The 19,712-nt window shown below is 29.3% G+C and overlaps 1 protein-coding gene across 7 annotated transcripts in view; it reads right to left on the reverse strand.

Annotated features, from left to right (window-relative positions):
• LOC145285823 (E3 ubiquitin-protein ligase UBR4-like) overlaps window positions 1–19,712 on the reverse strand; it is a 350,597-nt gene that overhangs the window by 47,004 nt on the left and 283,881 nt on the right. For all 7 annotated transcript variants that reach the window (XM_080134243.1, XM_080134245.1, XM_080134244.1 and 4 more), the window contains 8 exons: window positions 18,467–18,588; window positions 16,214–16,367; window positions 15,313–15,356; window positions 12,147–12,230; window positions 10,170–10,257; window positions 8,814–8,895; window positions 6,121–6,274; window positions 1,426–1,551 (listed from right to left, as the gene is read on the reverse strand). In XM_080134243.1, coding sequence (XP_079990369.1) covers window positions 1,426–1,551; window positions 6,121–6,274; window positions 8,814–8,895; window positions 10,170–10,257; window positions 12,147–12,230; window positions 15,313–15,356; window positions 16,214–16,367; window positions 18,467–18,588 — 854 coding nt within the window. The remainder of the gene's footprint in view (window positions 1–1,425; window positions 1,552–6,120; window positions 6,275–8,813; window positions 8,896–10,169; window positions 10,258–12,146; window positions 12,231–15,312; window positions 15,357–16,213; window positions 16,368–18,466; window positions 18,589–19,712) is intronic.

A 19,712-nucleotide genomic window follows, 5' to 3' on the forward strand; every position in this document is an offset into this window, starting at 1 on the left:
TTTAGACAAGTATATGTTACAGCGATAATATACATAGCTGGCTTTTTGTTTTAACAGCATCAATAATAGTATACAAAAATAGATTTTAAACTAAATTTATTTTTGTAATATGCATAAGAAATGTTTCAATGTTAATGAAACAAATTAAATTGTAGAAAAGTAGAATAAATTAAAATGGATTTCAATGTTCTTGTATTTCAAAAAAGAACAAAATCTGTTTTTTTGATTATAAATAGAACCAATTTTCAAGAACTAATTTTCAAGAACTAATTTTCTTTCCTTATCAAAGATCCACAATTTTTAGTGATTAAATAGATTTAAAGTCAGGATATATCAGACGCGTCATCATTATCCATTTTATCGTCTTATCTTTGGTTAAAGGTTTGGCATTTTCTGACAAACTGCTACCACACTCTTCAAGTTTGATGGTCTTAATGATAAATTACAATCAAATTCCACTATCCAAAATTCTTGATGATTTGCATCCAAGTTTACTTGAGTTTAGCCGACCACCTCAATGTTTCTGCATATTCTTACCCAACATGATCCTCTCCTCTCAAAATGGTCAAACCAACATAGCCAACTGATCATCAGCAGTTCATCAAGTTTTGTTATATTCAGCCTTGCCAACAGGGTATCAGAGCTGATTTGCACCTGGTCTGACCTGATACAGCATTGCATATTCATCTGATCATTGCAGATGGAGGAGTTAGCCTGCATACGCCAACACGCTCCTAACAAATATACGCTTCCTCTGATAGTGAGAAGGATCATACTATCATGATTGGCAACAGTTTGTAGAACTTAACCCATGCCAATTTTAGAGCTACAGTTATAACCATCACTAGCACTCAACATATCTCCAAAATAATAAAAGGAATCCATCCAACTTCACTTCAGTGCAAGATCAGCAGTCAAATGAGTGAACCTGTAGGGCAACAACTCTCTAAAAATGTGTTATATATCACAAGAAAGTCTTTCCAATGTATGTGGGTGATAGTAGATTTGAGTGCAAGAATGAAACTCTTCCAACTTCCTTTATGCTTGACTAATTATTTAACAGGAATATTTAAAATCAAAGAAAGCAAAGTAAAATTTTTTGTTTGCTTACAATGTAGATCAATATGCGAGAGAAATCACTAACTGAAAAGTGATATGTAAGTGGATTTTTCTTAGCGAATCTAACAGACACTTAAATTAAAAACTGATTTTACTTTATAGATAAAGATAACATTACTTCTATTCAATTTCAATAAACTCTTTCTTCATCTGGTAAAGAGACATAAAATAATGACCTTTTCATATTTAAGGTTGAAATGACAGTTAAAAAAAAAAATCATTGCATCCAAATTTTATTTACCTTCATTTTACACCAGAACATTTCATTTAACAAAGAGAAGGGGGTAAGGATGAATAAAAGCTCACCTTATAATCTTCTGGTGCTTGAGAGCTTGCCTCCATTAAAATAACTTCCATTATTTGTAAAACCTGTTCTGTGATGCTCTGACCTTTACTGCCACTCACACCACTCTCTTGCTCTGACCATAAAGCCTGTTAAAAATAAATAGAAAAACAATTAAAATCAAAATACAAGAAAAATCTTTAATAGCCTAATGACTGACCACTTGTTTGACATAGAAATTCCAACTTTAATCCATTTAATGGAGAATTCTCATTTATTTCTGATCCAATATTAAAATATCTGATGTAACGTACCTATCTCAAACAACGCCTGATTATCCATCGAGATAATGTCATCAGAAAAGTTTGGACTTGCATCACACGAGTTAGAGCTATTTTTAGAGCCATGGCTTTGTAACAAGAGCTGGCCAATTAGATTAACCCTTTCAGTAACACATGGGCAAAGCACATGAGCAATAGCGCCAAGTGTTGACTGGAAATCCAGTTAGTTTTGAGATTGCCTTCAAAAAGGAAATATATCTCCCCCCACCCCAGCTGATCATTTGTTAAAGATGATTGCTAATAAAAACACAGTGTCATTCAGTATAAAAGATGCATTTTCAGGCGATCAACGTTAAGGCAGACTTGACAGCAGCTCTATCAAAACCACAAACTATCTTATCTTCAAAAAGAAAAGAATGGAGGTCAAGTACACGTTTGGCATTATATATTTGTCTCCCCCTCGAGAGCAGAATATCACACAGGACTGTATATGTTAGTTATGGATTCGACATAACCCAGATCGGCATAAAGCCATGGTACAGAAACTGAATTCATCTTGTGGAGATATATATATATATATATATAGTAAAACTGGTAATCACTTGGCAGGACTTGAGAACCTTTGATTAGAGAGGCTGGCGCAGAGAAGACAAAATTAGTGACTATGTTTACTGTTGCTTGCATTAATCTTTCGTAGATTGCTTGCCATTATTAAAACTGGTAATTAGTAAAAACCTGAAGAGAGTGCTTAATACTATTGCAGAGCAAATATGTGTTTTATTTTTTTTATTACAGTTTTATCTGTTTGGTTACATATGTTTCAGATGTTGGACCAGGTTTATGATCCAACAGCCTTGTCAGACCTTACAGAAAGAAAGGTTTCTGTAAGGTCTGACGAGGCTGTTAAATCGTAAACATGGTCCAACATCCGAAACATATGTAACCAAATAGATAAAAAGGTAATAAAAAAAATTTTAATTTTTTTAAAATAAAAAATAAAACAGTGAAAAATGTTGGTCAAGAAGGTTCTTATTTTTATTTTATTCTTTCTTTGATCTGGTTGATTTCAATTTGATAGATTATTTTCTTTTTTTTTGAGAAATATTCAATTTGAACTTCGAGTAACTATAAAATTGGTGCGCATCATCACACAAAGTGATTTAAATTTTCACAATCTAGGAACTTTCCATTTTTGATATAGTGTAAACAAGAACTTTGGATGACTATCATCCTCTCTCCTCTCTCTTCTGAACATCCTTCATTTCTTGTTTTTTATAAAATAAAAACAGAACAAAAAAATATATCTTTCTTCAGATTTGTGTTTTCCTTTCTAATCGTTGCCTATGCATATTTTGTATCAACTTGACAACTAACCTGCTGTTATTGCTTCCAATTACTGAGAGACATAAGAGTTTTAGCTCATACACAATTCAATATCTGGAGATTTTCCACCACTAACTTTTCATTTGAGAGAAACAAACCAAGTAGTGAATTTTGGCTGGTGGACTTCCCTGCTCACACTTGAACAGACTTGTGAGTAAAGATGTAATACTGATATAGTTTGAGAGAGAATAAAATAAGGTTTTCAAATTTTTGTAGGATTTTTTATCTACTGCTTTCTTTACAGCAAGTTAGGTTTTTTATAAAGTTATAACTTAACAGATACAAAAATATTCTTGTCAGTTTTTTAAATGTTTTATCATTCTTGGATATAAATATTTACATTAAATAAATGATAAAATTACTATTATTTAATAACCTTCATATAGAAATATTTACATTAAATAAATGATAAAATTACTATTATTTAATAAGCTTCATATAGAAATATTTACATTAAATAAATGATAAAATTACTATTATTTAATAACCTTCATATAGAAATATTTACATTAAATAAATGATAAAATTACTATTATTTAATAACCTTCATATAGAAATATTTACATTAAATAAATGATAAAATTACTATTATTTAATAACCTTCATATAGAAATATTTACATTAAATAAATGATAAAATTACTATTATTTAATAACCTTCATATAGAAATATTTACATTAAATAAATGATAAAATTACTATTATTTAATAAGCTTCATATAGAAATATTTACATTAAATAAATGATAAAATTACTATTATTTAATAAGCTTCATATAGAAATATTTACATTAAATAAATGATAAAATTACTATTATTTAATAACCTTCATATAGAAATATTTACATTAAATAAATGATAAAATTACTATTATTTAATAACCTTCATATAGAAATATTTACATTAAATAAATGATAAAATTACTATTATTTAATAACCTTCATATAGAAATATTTACATTAAATAAATGATAAAATTACTATTATTTAATAAGCTTCATATAGAAATATTTACATTAAATAAATGATAAAATTACTATTATTTAATAAGCTTCATATATAAATATTTACATTAAATAAATGATAAAATTACTATTATTTAATAAGCTTCATATATAAATATTTACATTAAATAAATGATAAAATTACTATTATTTAATAAGCTTCATATATAAATATTTACATTAAATAAATGATAAAATTACTATTATTTAATAAGCTTCATATAGAAATATTTACATTAAATAAATGATAAAATTACTATTATTTAATAAGCTTCATATAGAAATATTTACATTAAATAAATGATAAAATTACTATTATTTAATAAGCTTCATATATAAATATTTACATTAAATAAATGATAAAATTACTATTATTTAATAAGCTTCATATATAAATATTTACATTAAATAAATGATAAAATTACTATTATTTAATAAGCTTCATATATAAATATTTACATTAAATAAATGATAAAATTACTATTATTTAATAAGCTTCATATAGAAATATTTACATTAAATTAAGATTACTATTTAATAATCTTCATACAAAAATATTTAAATTAAATAAGTCATTATTTAATAAACTTAATATAGAAAATAATATTTATAATTTAAGAAATTTCTTCTAAAAATTGTATTTATTGTAAGTAAATAACATGAAATTTAAAACCATTGGATACAAATGCTAATAATAAACTTAAATACTCTTAATTCATTCATCCATTCAACATAGCCGAGAGTGAACTCACTACACAAGTTTGTAGTGTAATTTGAATCTTGTCAGTAGCTGCTTCGCCAGGGCTATCAAGGGTATTTTTTATTGTGACGCCATCACTAGACAGGGTGCTTACCACGGCTTAAGAGAGTCGCATCTACCCTCGAGAGAAGGATAGACTGTGCCAGTTTCTCAACCTGGAATTTTACCTTTCAGTACATACAGCACCTTGCCTTCCCAAATGGTCACCTATCTGGTGCTGGTCAGGCTCACGGCACAACTACGTTGACACAGCGTTGTACGGCATAATCATGTTGACACACCAGTTCTCGCCAGATCACCAAATTAACATACCCCCCTCCACGTAAACACAATGCACTTAGTAATCATTCCATGATATTTATTGTATTTTTTTTTTTTTTAAGCATTTCTTTTAAAATTTTATGGTCACATTTAGAGCTAATCATAGTGTCTTACTGGTATTATTATTACTATAAAGATTTTCATTTTAGAAAAGAAAAAAAAGGAAAAAAAGAAAAAAAAGAAATAAAGAAAGAAATAAAGAAAGAAAAAAGAAATAAAGAAAAAAAGAAAAAAGAAATAAAGAAAAAAAGAAAAAAAGAAAGGAAAAAAAAAGAAAAAAAAAAAAGGAAAAAAAAAGAAAAAAAAAAAGAAAAAAAAAGAAAAAAAAAAAAGAAAAAAAAAGAAAAAAAGAACAATTCTGAGAAAATATAGCTTTAAACTTTTCCTGGTGTCAACCTAACAATTTCTGAATGTTTGGTTGGAATCAATTCTTAAATGAAAGATTTTTATACAGAAAGATTTATAGGCAGAAGTTACAAATGATAACTTATCTATTTTTTAAATCTAAAATTTATTTTTTAATCATAAAGTTTAGATATATTAAGCTTTATAATTCATTTTTAAAATCAATGTTTATAATATATATTAATATTTCAAATTTATTTTTAAATCAAAGTTTATAAGATATTTAAAAATAAATTTTAACCTTAATATATTTTATAAACTTTGATTTAAAATTTATTTTTTCTAATAGTTTCTTTCACTAGAAAATTTGCATTTAAAATTCTGTTCCTGCTCTGTTTCCTCAATAGAACCAGAACTTTAAATGTAATATGAACAGCTTGCTGCACAACTCCCTACCAAAGTTGGACTTGTTAATCTGGTCCTTATCACAGTAGCCTCTTACACTTCAGTGACAATGTGCTTTGTTTAAGGTGAATAAAATAAAAAAATTAAAAAAACAGATTTTCTAAAACAAATGTTATTCTGTTATTCCATCTTTAAAAAATAAAAAGGAAAAATGATTGTTACCAAGTTTAGAGCTCCAAGCATTATACTAGTTGTGTTCATTTCTGGCCGGATCAACTGTTGTCGGTTCGTCTTTACATTAACTGCATAACTAAATAACTTCAAAAGAACCATCATCAGTTGTTTCCCAAGAACAAGGTCTCTGATTGTGGCTAATCTAAAAGATTAAAAAGAAAATAAAATAAAATAAAAAATAACAATTATCATTCAAATTTTTGAATTGCACCAAAAATCAAAAAAATCCGTCATAAAAAATTACATAAGAATTAAAACTAATTAAAAATTTTAAATAAGCAATGGACATTTATTTTTTTTGTTTTGTTATTAAACTCTAAAGTTTTTTTTTTTAAATATTAACATATTTCATTTTGGCATTAAATCATATGAGGTTTTAATATAGGTATATACGTAAAGCCATTTTTAATTTGCATATAAATTGTATATTCTTTTGTTTATGAAAGCAAATTTTTTTTTAATAATAGAAACAGTTTTAGCCATTATTTACTTGCTTCCACACAAAAGCAAAGTTTATTTCTTTATTAAGATTTAGACATTGTAGGATGACATTACAATAAACATGACATTGTCTCCATAATACAAAGATGCTCTTGATCATTCAAGCAGTCTCTTGGGGCTTGTTCCTAAAAGAGGCTCATCCATCCAACGTCTTGTATAAATTGTGAAGTATCATGACATTTTTGACTAAGATCGTTTGAAAGAGGAGACAATCGGTCAGGGAGCTATATTTGTATATTTTTCTGGTTTGGGCAAACTGAGCTGCATTGCCAAGATTAACAAACAGACCCTGCAATTTTTGACTGCATGAAAGTGTCGGAGTAAGTGGTATTCTATATGAGTGGCTTTCAAATTAAAAAACAGTGTTATGTCGTCAGATTGTTGATCATCGCCTTTACCTACTGTGAATGGCTAAAGAATTGATGCAAATCCGAAAGAATAGAGACCTTATTTAACTATTTCATTGAGTGCAAAGTGCTAAACAGCTAGCATTGAATCTGAAGGACAAAAACTTGTCAACAGTTTGACTGCAGCAGCATCAATGTAGATAAAATAAACTAAGGCCAGATATTGTGAGGCCATAATTAAAGATGAAATTTTAATAAAGTGAAAGGATCGATTGAATTAAATTCCAGTTTTACAAATACATGTATTTCAATACAATCACGCCACCATGATCAAAGGGGTCTTATTTTCTAAATAATTTAATTTTGTGTATTGATACAAAATCTTGGTGCATTTCTATAACAAAGAGTTTAGATTTTATTTCAATGTAAAATTGTACTTGTTACATAATATCACTACAGGTGTTATGTTATTGTTTAAACTAAAAGTCCAACTTTAACTCGCAACGTGGTAAGGGTGATAGCAACATAATGTCAGAGTGACCTAGCTTATAAGGCTCTGGTGAAAATTTAGGTAAAGTTAGCATCAGAATCTCTCATCCTTTGGTCATCTTTGCCTCTGCATGTAGCTGTGATAACATGTAGTCCCCCACTCAACCTCACCAACCCCAACGTTGTTCCCATGGTGTTTTTTTTTTTTTCATCTTTTCATCTGGCCATATCGGCTCTCACATTGAGGCATAAGTTCACAAGTATTAAAAAAATAAAAATAAAACAAAAAACAAACTCTGACATATTGTGCAAATATCAGTTGTGTGTGACACCATTAACACTACATGCTAACGGCCACATCTACATTCTGTCAAAGTCATGTTTGTCAATTGATGTCAGCTCAACTACATCTCCTAAATTTCTCTCAGTCTGTTTCAAGCTATGACTTGCTTTCAACTGTCTTCAACTTGCAATTGTCTTCCACTGTAATTGCCGTTAATCATCGCTAAATCAAGACGCTGTAAACTATTCCCATCATAAACTGTGGCAACGAAACTCATTACTACCCCTAAAATTGTCTGCGCACTAACTCTAAATGTTTCTATCTTTACTGTCTGGTCCTTTTGGTCGCCAGATCTTAATTAAAATCCTATTTCAGCTTCCTTTGTGTACCTTGGTTGACAACTTCCTCTCCGTTATTCTGTTGATAAACCTATTTCCTCTTTTTTGTTTGTTATTTTTTTTTCTTCCTAACACTTGAGGTAGGGGAAGGATAGTATCACATAGCAAGAAAAGACACGTCAGGCTCGGAACTACACATCAATAGAGTGAAAGTGGCAATGTTGTTTCTGTGCCATTTCTTTGTGTGTGCTGGACCAAACCATCTCCAACTTTGTATGCATCCACTAAGCCTTGCTGCTGTTGGTGTCGGAGGTTAACACCTGCAACAGATAACTGCAACCAATTAAAAGGACCTAATCCAAACCAGACAAACCTGCGATACAATCTTTGTGAGCTTCATTCATAACATAGTAAACATCTGGGCTGCTCTAGTTTGCTGATCATGTTCTTAATGTTATTCAGGATCCATTCACATCTGGGATGTTATTTTCACAATATGTAACCTCCAACCTCTTTCTGGGTAGGTCTTGTCAAAACCAAACTTCTAATTTTGACAAAACATGAGACTGAAAATGGTTGGAGGTTAAATTAACTGAAACTGCAACAAAGCCATTGACACATTTGCTCAAATATATTATTTCATTGCTTTTCATGAATGAACCTTTTCTTTATAAGCATTTTAATATTCCCCCAACATTTCGTAAAATTGAAATAAAATCAAACCTTTGAAGCATCACTTCTAATCCTCCACATTCACCAAGAACTGTTGCCATTTTGTACACTTCTTCTTTGTCAACATCCTCATCTATTAAAATAAAAATACACAATACTTCAGTTTCATTAGATTCAATTTTCAAAAAATCTATCATAAGACATTGTTAAAGATAATAATTTTAAACTAATTAAAACATTAAAAAAAAATAAATTTTAAGAATGCATCCATAATAATACACGTGGAATGGTACATAAATTTTGAATATAAATTTAAATTTTAATTGGTTTTATTGTTTAAAAATAATTTAATTTTAATCATTTACTTTTTTTTAATTCTTTTTAAGCAATTTGTTTTAGTTTCCATAACAATATTTGTGTTCTTTTAAAATGCAAACATTAAAATCATTAGTATTAAATATATTTCTGCCAACAAGTACAATACATATTAAATAATCATACCAAAAATATGCATAAGATCGTTTCTTATAATTATTTAATTCCTTTTTTATAGGTATTTCAACATATTCTATGAATTTTTTAGGGAAATCGTATTATAATGATCATGCTAAAATGTCATTTTAACAATAACTCTGTTACATACAAACTCTGATTTAATAGTTTGTTAGAATATCCAGTGACACATTTGGATCACATACTTTTTTATTACTATTAGAAATATTAAAAAATTCAATGTGAAAAGGATTTGTTGAAAGCAATTAAAATAGTAAATAGAATATACAAAACTAAAAAAAATGTATACAAAATATTTTTTAATTAAACAATGAAAAAAATGAATTTATTGCCTACAAAGCTAAACAAATTAATGAATTGAAATTTTATTACAATGAATAAAGCTGAAAGATTGTTTTATATTAAAGATAAAAATTTTATATTTAAAATAAAAATATAGATCAAAATAATTTTATTATTAATTTTTTTCTAATAAATCAATTTTATTTATAAAAAGTAAACATTTACAAAATAAAAGTATTTGCATTTTATACATTTTAAACTAAATTACATTATCCCTTTTGCATCTAATAGCTTCACTTAAAATCAACCTAAGCTATTCATCTATTGGCTATCATAAAATTAATTTGAGGAATACGAATGGCTGAAACAAAATACATACAGATTCCTATTTGTTTTGGTTTCTAGTACATTATAAATACATACACAAAAAAAGTGGTTAACATTTTTTTCCAAATCATAAACATATCAAACTATCTGAATTTCTCTGATAGTAATGCATTACAAAGTCAAGATTTATTTGTTTGCCGATAGATTTCTAAGGTTTTTTTTTTTTTTTTTTACTTCTTAATTAGAAATAACTGATATTTAATTAGAAAATATTGTTTTTTTTACCAGTGCTAGTGTCAAGAGAATTGACCATATCTTCTGTAGCATCTCCAAGAAGTCCTCTCATTCTGTATACAATAGGCATTGGTTCTCCCTGGTTAAAAAAAAACAAACAAAAAACATTACAGGCATAAATAAAATATTGGCAAAATATTCAATATTTTGTTCATAACTTGGCAATATTCTCTTATCTTAAGAATAGCTAATGGTATAAGAATGAGATTTTAAGATTTCTATTTTAGCAGACAAATTTTAAAATGTCAATTTCTAACTTAAAAAAGAATATTAAATAACTAAATTGTTTATCTTTACCAAATATAAAGAAAAACTTTGATGCTTGTCAAGAATTCTAGACTTATCCCAGAAAATCTGTTTTGGCAAAAATTTACTTTCAATTTTTGTGCAATTCTTTTTTTTTAATCTAAGGCGTGGTTATTGAGAAAAGTGCAAATGGATGAACAGGAGTGAATTATTAGGTCCAATCCCACCTTGGTTGGGGGACCAAAAAGAACAATTTATCACATGTAGGAGTTGATAAAATTTTTGTCCAGTATTAGGGGTGTGGGGGGGGGGTCAGACTTATAAGATTTCCACTCCAACATCAGCAATGTGTGTTGATATAAGCAAATAATTCAAGAAATGTATTTTTTTTCATACAATCAAGTTTAGAAAAATGTAAAAACAATAATCCTCTACCAATATTATATAAATTAATGTAGAATTCATAATTAATAGATTTAATTAAAAAAAATCATATTGCAAACTCTTATTGAGACAACTTTATTTTCTCTACTAACCCCCCCACCCCCACCTCCTTTTTCTCAAGTGCCGTTGATTCTTAAACAAATTTATTTGAACACAAAAAACTGAGGAGGAAGAATCAAACCAGTAAAATATTTTGCTAACAACGCAAAAGAATTTTAAAAATAAAAGTTTAGAGTTAGGAAATTTACATAAAATTAAAAGAAATACAGTTATTAAAAAATGTTTCAATACAACAATATCAATCTAATGCCCTCCCCCCTTACAAACTAAGAGTGCAATTGTTTTACAGCATATCAACTCTTTTGGGGTTAATTCTGAATACGTTTATTTTGGTAAAAAGTTCTTAATCTTTTCAAATATTTAATAGATTCTATTCTGTAAGAAATTAATCGATGCAGTCAGATCACATTTAAATTATTCACCAATACAATTGGGCATTTGCATTATAAATAAAATAGTGACACATGTTTAATCGTATAGAATTGTTGTTACACATTAAATAACCAAGAAAAGGTTGATTGCCCATAAAACAAACCAAATATTAATCAATATTAAATTCAAAGGATTTAAATTTAAGTCATTTCTGACAAATTCACTTAAAAACTTCCAAATTCAAATTATATTTAAACAAGCTAATTACATTAATTGCCATTTGGGGCCCATGGCACAGTAGATAGAGGCATTGCTCTATGATTTTTGGTGAGCCTTCTCTGAAGATAGTGGTTTCAATCCTACCCAAAGCAGGCCAGAGGATTAGTTGGCAAAAACGTGGTGAGATAACAAATATGGAAAGCAGACTCAGCATACCTATCCCATCGCAGTTAACCACCTGAAGAAGGCCTGAGGATTAGTTAGCCAAAACATGGTGAAACAACAACTTATGACAATGAGGATAACAGTCCGCAAAAAAAAAAAAAAAAAATAGATGCACTAATTACATTGTTAAAGATTTTAATTATAAAATTGTGTAAGCTGATTTACCTATTTCAGAAATAAACGGACTTACCCTGAAACAGTAAACACATTTACGACTAAACACTGTAGCAGTTATGGTTCCAGAATCATGACGTGTACTTCTGTAACATACTTTTGTTAATACATTTTTTGTTAATTATACCAGTATTTGTTTTGATTTATTACTGACATATCAAGGCCACAAAAATAATTGTTTTTTTTTAAAGAAAACATATTTTCAAAAAACAAATGTCATCTACTTACATCTCCATGTTCTGGTGCCCAAATCTTCTTGTAAACTTCCTTCACAGGTAGATCCAAACTGATTATTTTTTTATTCACCAACAACTAAAATAGAAAACAAATTTTTTTTTTTTTTTAATTCATCAAAGAAACTCATTTCTTAAGCATCATCGCTCTTTGATTTATTTTCATTGATTCCTAAGCAGATTTTAAAAATTTGGTGCTTATTCAGATTAGCACTTATAGCAATAAACAAAAATGAAAGAAAACTTTTACATTGTATAAAAAAAAAATTTTTTTTAAAAATCACAAAAATTTAGCAAGTAGATTTTTTTTAATTTAAAAAAAAACATTTTTGTTTTTACTGATTAATGAAGGTCAGAACCATTTAAATATTCTTTAAATGCTGTTTTTAACTTATATAAAATGATTTTTCTAAAATAATGTTTTCATTATTTGAAAATTTTATGTTCTGAAAAATAAAGAATATACGTTATGTGAAAACTGTTTGGTTTTAAATCTTATGTTTCGGTTGTCTTTCTGACATTCTCCAAAACCAAAAAAACAAAAATGGAAATCGGTTGATTCCTACATGGATGCTCCCTACTCTCCTGCATTGCCACAGAATAAAATTTGATTTTCTTGAATAAAAAAAAGAAAGAAAAGAAAAACCTACTTGATCAAATTATTCAATTTTTGGAAGATTTCATCTCCATTCTCTGACTAGTACGTACATCAAACTTTTCTGTATTTTCTTTAGTTTTAATTGTCACCATAAGTGCGAATCCAAATGATCACTGAAAATTTTTTCTTGTACTCCCCAAATGAAAAAATAGTCTCAACCTATCCAAGTAATTGCTAAATGTCATCTTTTCACTGTAGACAACAGATTACCTACTCTAACATCTTTCTTCAAACCATTTGTTTTTGGAATTCCCTATTCTGCTTTGGTTCTCCATGTGTACAAACATGCAGACAAACATAACACAAACATCATGCTGTCATGTAAGAAGTTTCCTACTCAGGTTGCCTCCCTATAAATCTGGCATTTATCACAGTAGTCATTTATGCTTCAGTGATAACATGCCATGGTTGGGACAAATAAAAGCAAAGACATAAAATAAAATAACTTTAAAAAATCAATATCAAATGAAATTATTTTTTAAATTATTTTTTTAGATTGTTGTTTTAATAAATTTATTCATTTTTAATAACTGTGATATCATATTTAATAAAAAAAAATGTACTGTAACATTAAACTCTACAGGAAATCACAAGTAGTTTTTTCTTTAACTTCAAAACTTTGTCAGTCATTTCATGCAAACTTCAAACTTCAAATATGATCATCACAAAACATTCCTTGGTTTGCATAGCTTTAATATCTAAACTTAATAAAGAATATGGTGAGCTTCGATGCATTATGTCCTCCAAGTAGTTTTATATGGCCTTGATTGTATCACATGAATTAAACAATTAGCCAATCACACTGAGGTGTTTCCAAATCACATGATGATTTCATTACAGGACATTAGCTGATCAAAAAAAAATAAAATATTCATCCTCCATCAAACTACTTCTCTACCCCCTCTATTTGATAAAATCAAAAGTAAAACCCTTAAACCTTTTTGGGCCACATCAAACGATCAACCACTGGCTGTCAAAGTTATGCTTTGAGGGTATGTTAGAAGGCAAAAGAGGCAGAGAAAAGCCAAAGAGAAGATGGAGAGAAAATGTTTTTGATTGGACATCTCTCAACAGTTGGTCATCCATCAACCAACTTGCCCTGGATTGGAAGGAATGGCGAAAAATAAGTTACGTGGGTTCACAATCCACACCAAGCGGAAGACAACTTATAATGATCAATGCATTAACGTAAAAACGTTTTTCTTTTGCAGGTGAGTGGCTCCCTTCTCTTCTGCACTTCCAGAATGCAATGACAAACGGATGGATTAGTCGTGCTAGACAAAATAACCAAATGTTCTGCAAGCAACCCCTAACGCAAACAAACTGAAGTGTTTGTGGCATTTTGCTTTGAGTAAAACTTTACGTATTTCCATTACCAACAAGTTTGTATGATCTGCAGAGCAATGCATCACTGAAGCTCAATCAGTTCAGATTGTAGATTATGTTATCAACTTTAAGGTAAAGAACAATGTATACATAGTGTGTGACACGAAAAAGTATCACCTGAAATGTTCTGCAATTGTCACTTCCAATATGTTGCTACACTGAAGTCCTAGTTTACATCTGTTGGAAATCAAGTGTTTGTTCTCCTCGGCCTGTATAGTTTGCGACACTAAATCTCATCGCCATAACAGTAATTGATCTATTGTGGGCAAGGTATTGTAGTTAAGTTGAATGTATCAATTTGTTAAAGTATATTTTCACTTCGCTTATATAGTATGTTGTGCATGATGATGCTTTCAAATAGGTCTTTGATGATTGCTTGGTAAAAGTGTTCTCACAAATCTCTAAAATGAAAAATTAATTTAGCAGTCATGAAAACATGACTAACCCGACAAGCAACAAAATCCCACCCCTACACAGCAGAGATCCCTAGATGCCAGAAAGCCTTCTACTCAAATAGTTTCTTCCCTCAAACTTTTTTTTTTTACTTAGGAGTCACCATTTATCAAGGCCCAAAGGCCACTCGAGAATAAGGATTAATGAATGTAAGGTGGTAGTATAGTAATTGTTAATGGTGTAAATTTGATTATTCATGGGGACTGCTCAACAAGAATTTGTTTACATTGAATTTGAAAGCTACTATGTTGTATTCAACTGAGAAACAGACCAGCAGAACAGTGTTCCACAGGCAGGCAGTTCTAGGAAACTGCTAGACTTTTCTTCCCTGGCAGTACTGCCATGCAGAAGTTCAAGTATATTGTGAACAGATATCTTGCTGCTCAACTCCCTACATAGTATCCCTGTAAATTTGATCTCAATTAGTAGTCCCTTATGTGAAAGAGACACTGTGCCTTGTTTGGGATGAAATAACAGTAAAACAAAAATCATGATGGATCAGTTAAACCCCAGATATCCTTTTCCTTTTAAAGAATTCTTTATAATTAAATAAGAGAAAAAATAGAAAACTACAGAATTAAAATATCACATTAAAAGTAGTTTAAGGCACTAAGTATAACAAATGTTAGAATTAAGATTATTACTGAATTCAAATAAGAATTACCTCCATGCCAGTGTCATCCTCCAGAAGGGCAACCAATTCACAGTCTAAAATTCAAAAGAAAATACAAATGAAAAATATAACACTGAGAATTTGATGCAAATTTTTAGTTGTTTTTCATAATGTTATTTTTTACTAAGCAAATTTATTGTTCAAAACTGTTCGATTCAGTTAGGTTTTCACAAATTGCATAAAGTTATTTGTACCTACATATAAAATATTTCTGCTTTTATTGATTGTTTTTCTTTTAAATATTCAAAATCATGATTATAAAAAGTGCATTCTTAAGACTGATTTGTTTAACTTTATAACTTCAACTTTTTAAGAGTCCAGTTTCTTATGTTAATTCATGGCATGGTGATTTGTGTATGCAATAATTTGCTTGTGTGAGGTAGATAGTTTGAAAGCAATGAATCAGTTTAGATTTGAGGAAAATGAAGAGCTGAATTATGTCAAATCTGGGTGTATTGTCTTCAGCTGGGGACAAACAGGACAAATTTTTCATTGGTTGCACGAAGAAAAAATTTGAACATGAAAGGAAGAGACTCACTAAGGAGACTTGTCAGTTTTGCCATCGATGGAAATGATGGCTTCTATTAGTTTTTGGCAAAATCATCAACTAATTACAATCATTTACTAAAATTACTAAAAATTATAAACTTAATAAAATATACTCATCTAAGTTGAATTATTTTCATAAAAATGTGTCAAAAAATGCCATGCAAAACATTTTCTTTGAATTGTATAAAAAAATGGATGAAATTAAATTAAAAGCTTTTTTCTCAGATAATTCACATAAAACATGAACATATTCAGGTCTTGTAAATATAGAATGTCATTTAAACTGAACAAATATATACCCCCTAACACACACACACACACAAAAGAACAACCCTGAATTTACCTTGACATATTTTATTTTTCACATCTCTCATTAAGGGTCCAAGACCTGGTTCATTTGAACTGTATGGATTACCCAACATTCTGCCTTGGAGGAAATCCTCTTGCTGAGGTTCTTTTTCCAAAATCATAAAAAATTCACCAACATCATTTTCCTCCTGGAATCAAAAACATTTAGAAAGTATTTGTAAAGAAATATCTTTTGGATTTGTATTCAAATTAAATGGAAAAGCTAAGAGAACTCAAAATTATAGAAAAACAAACGATTTAACATTGAATAATGGTAAGATTTGAAAACAAAATTTAATTTGCTAAATAACTAATTTAAATTGATAAATTTTCATAAAAATTTATCAATTTCACATTCAAATATCTATAACATTTTAGCTTGCATGAATAATCACATTAGTAGATGAAATGGTGAATCATGATAAACCTAATATGAAAACAGAGTTAAGAACTAGGATAGAAAATTATCACAGAATAACCAAAAAATAAGATTTAACTTAAAAATTCATAATTGATCAAATATTATTAGCTTGAAAGAAAGAAAATGAAATTTTAAAAATCATATTTAAAAACAAACTTCTAACAAAAACAATGCATTTCACATCATAATTCATTCCCTGTATGTTCGAAATGTATTATAGCAAGTTATTTTTTAGTTTTGTTTTAGTAAGATTTTTTAAATTTTATACTAACGCATTTGTTTTCAGTTAATAGTTAATATTAACTTAGAAAAATAAAGAAGGCAAAAGAGGCAGAGGAAAGCCAAGTAGAAGGTGGGGAGAAAATGTTTTTGATTGGACATTTCTCAATAGTCGAGCGTCCATCAACCAACTTGCCCTGGATCGGAAGGAATGGTGAAAAATAAGTCACATGAGTTCACAATCCACACCAAGTGGGAGATGCGATTCACAATTATAGAAAAATAAAAATTCAATTTGGATTATTCAGACGACTGTTCTCATCTTAGAGTGTCATTTGCACAACGTTTCGGTCAATGTAACTTCCAACTTTCTTCAGGTGTATCTTGTTGAACTCAGGAATCTACACGGAATTTCAAATGGAACACTTTATTTAATCCCTGCGGGTAGCAGGAGTTCATTCTGTCAGCCATGAGTGGGTAAAAATCCTAAGTAATTTGCGATTATATTTTTAGTGTCACTCATACTGAGTATGGAACCTTCAACCTGTAGAAGAGTGTAAGTTACAACTATTTTACCAAGCATGTTATCCACTATGCCATGCGTCATAATTATTATTTGTTACTTATGTTTGGGTTGATTTTTCCCAAAGTATGAAGTGCCAGGGAGTAAGGGAATAAGTAAAGGGTAATAGGAAAAAAAAAAACACTGCCTGAGAATGAGAGAGAAACTCTCCTCCTGCACATGTTATATTGTTCTTATCAAAATGTAACCCCAATCATGTAAAACATAATGGGGGGGGGAGGTCATTGTCGCAAGTTTTTTTTTTTTTTCAATAAGATTTTTTTTAATTTTATTTTATGTTATACTAATCCATTTGTGATGTCAATTAATATAAAATTAAAAATAATTCAATGTAATTACACATGAAAAATAGAGGCATGAAATTGCTGATAACTAATTTTTCAACGTAACTTTTAAAATATAATTATAAAATAAATTACACAATTTCACATAACTTCTTGACCCATTTTTTTTTTATTCACCTTTAATTAATTAGTATTTTATTTTTAATTTTTAAGAAAAATTAATTAATGGATCTAAATTTCATTAATGTTGCATTGCACCAAATAAAGATTCATTTTAAAATCTAGAATTCCCTTTACATTAACAAATGAAAATAAAGAAAAATCTGTACAATGTAGGTATCCATGACGGAACAAAAATATCATACTCCAAAAATTATGTAAATTTATCAAGTGGCTTTATTTTTGAATAAGAAAATCAAATTTTAGGAGTATTTTGAGTTGCCATTTTGAAATAAATACCTCAAAAAACAAGGGACATAATTCAACAATAACTCATATTAGATTAATTTTGTAATGCCTACAAATTCCCATCAATCATTTAAAAATGAATTTCTTTATAAACATAAAGCTACTCTATCAATTTACGTGATTTTGGAATATATTTTTGTTTAGCTACAGGTATACATAATACAGATTTTTTTTTTTTTATATAGGGAGAATTATGGAAAAAAAATCAAAATCAAATTTTATCTTTTATTTTATTACTTCAAAATGAATAACTGACGAACATGTCACACTTACCGGATAGATAATACTGCAAAGCCTTTCAAATATAAATACAGGAGATCTGTAATCATCCAATGGGTATTTCTTGATAGTTTGAACGCAAACAGCCATAAATTCTTTCGTCTCAGACTCTGTCCCTATACAAAAAAAAGACATTTAATGCAGTCAATACTTCATATCGTAACAACTAAAAATTTTAAGGAAATCAAATTACAATCATTTGTTTTGACCTAATGAATTTGAGGCACCCTAGAAAGTGCAACACCCAAAAGGACACATTTTGTCATAACATGGTTTTTATAGAAAATACAGGATGGAATGATAAAATTGTTGCTTTAGAAAAGACAACATGATTCCATTTCTGTTTGATAAAAACTGGTTTTCTTTCTTTTTTTGTTGCAGACCATCTACTAGTTGGCCAGTTGTGTACAAATACCAAGAGCAATAGGAACCTTCTATCATGTCTGAAAGTGGCACATTGTTCAACGAGTGAGATTAGAGATGTGCCGCTGTACAACTTATGCTCTCTACCAGTCTAAGTTATGACAACAGGACCATTGCCAGCACCCTCAAAATGCAAATTTGAATGGTTCAATGTTTGAGGGCATGCCCAGGGTGATAAAAATAAAGTCTCACTATGGTTATGGTCTTTGGTGTGGTTTCAAGTGAGGGTCACATTGTGCCATCTCACATCTTCAGAGTCGGCTTGAAAGTCAACATCAAAATGTACCTGGATGTGCTGAAGAGTGTGGTGTTCCCTTGATGCAAGAATCTGGGTGTGGTAGCAGGACTTGGTGCCGGCCCACAAGTCCAAATAGACCCAGGCTTGACTTCAGAAGGAGTGCTATGATTTTGTACCTTTCTTTCACTGGACTCTTCCTCCCCCAATCTGAACTTTGTTTGGTCATACGTCGAGAACACCACCAACATGATCTTTCACAACACCAAAGCCAGTCAGCGAGTATTTGCCAAGCTCCTGCCAACGGTTGTGGAAAAGGCATGCTCCTAGTTTCAGACCCGTATCGAGAGAGTGATTGAGGCTGAAGGCGGCTACATTGAATAAATCTCGGCTTCACTACATAATCAAGTTGCCTGAATTCATAATTCAAGTGGAAGTAAAAAAAAAATATATTTTTTACTTCCACTTGAATTATGAATATGGTGTATATGCAAATTTACAACTTTAACATCAGATTTCTTTTATTAAAGAAAGGCGAAGTATAATAAAACATGTTTTTTTTTTTTTTTTAAAGTCTATTAA

This window comes from Euprymna scolopes, chromosome 10, assembly GCF_053919585.1.
Source record: "Euprymna scolopes isolate OS-2025 chromosome 10, ASM5391958v1, whole genome shotgun sequence".
Lineage (NCBI taxonomy): Eukaryota > Metazoa > Mollusca > Cephalopoda > Sepiida > Sepiolidae > Euprymna > Euprymna scolopes.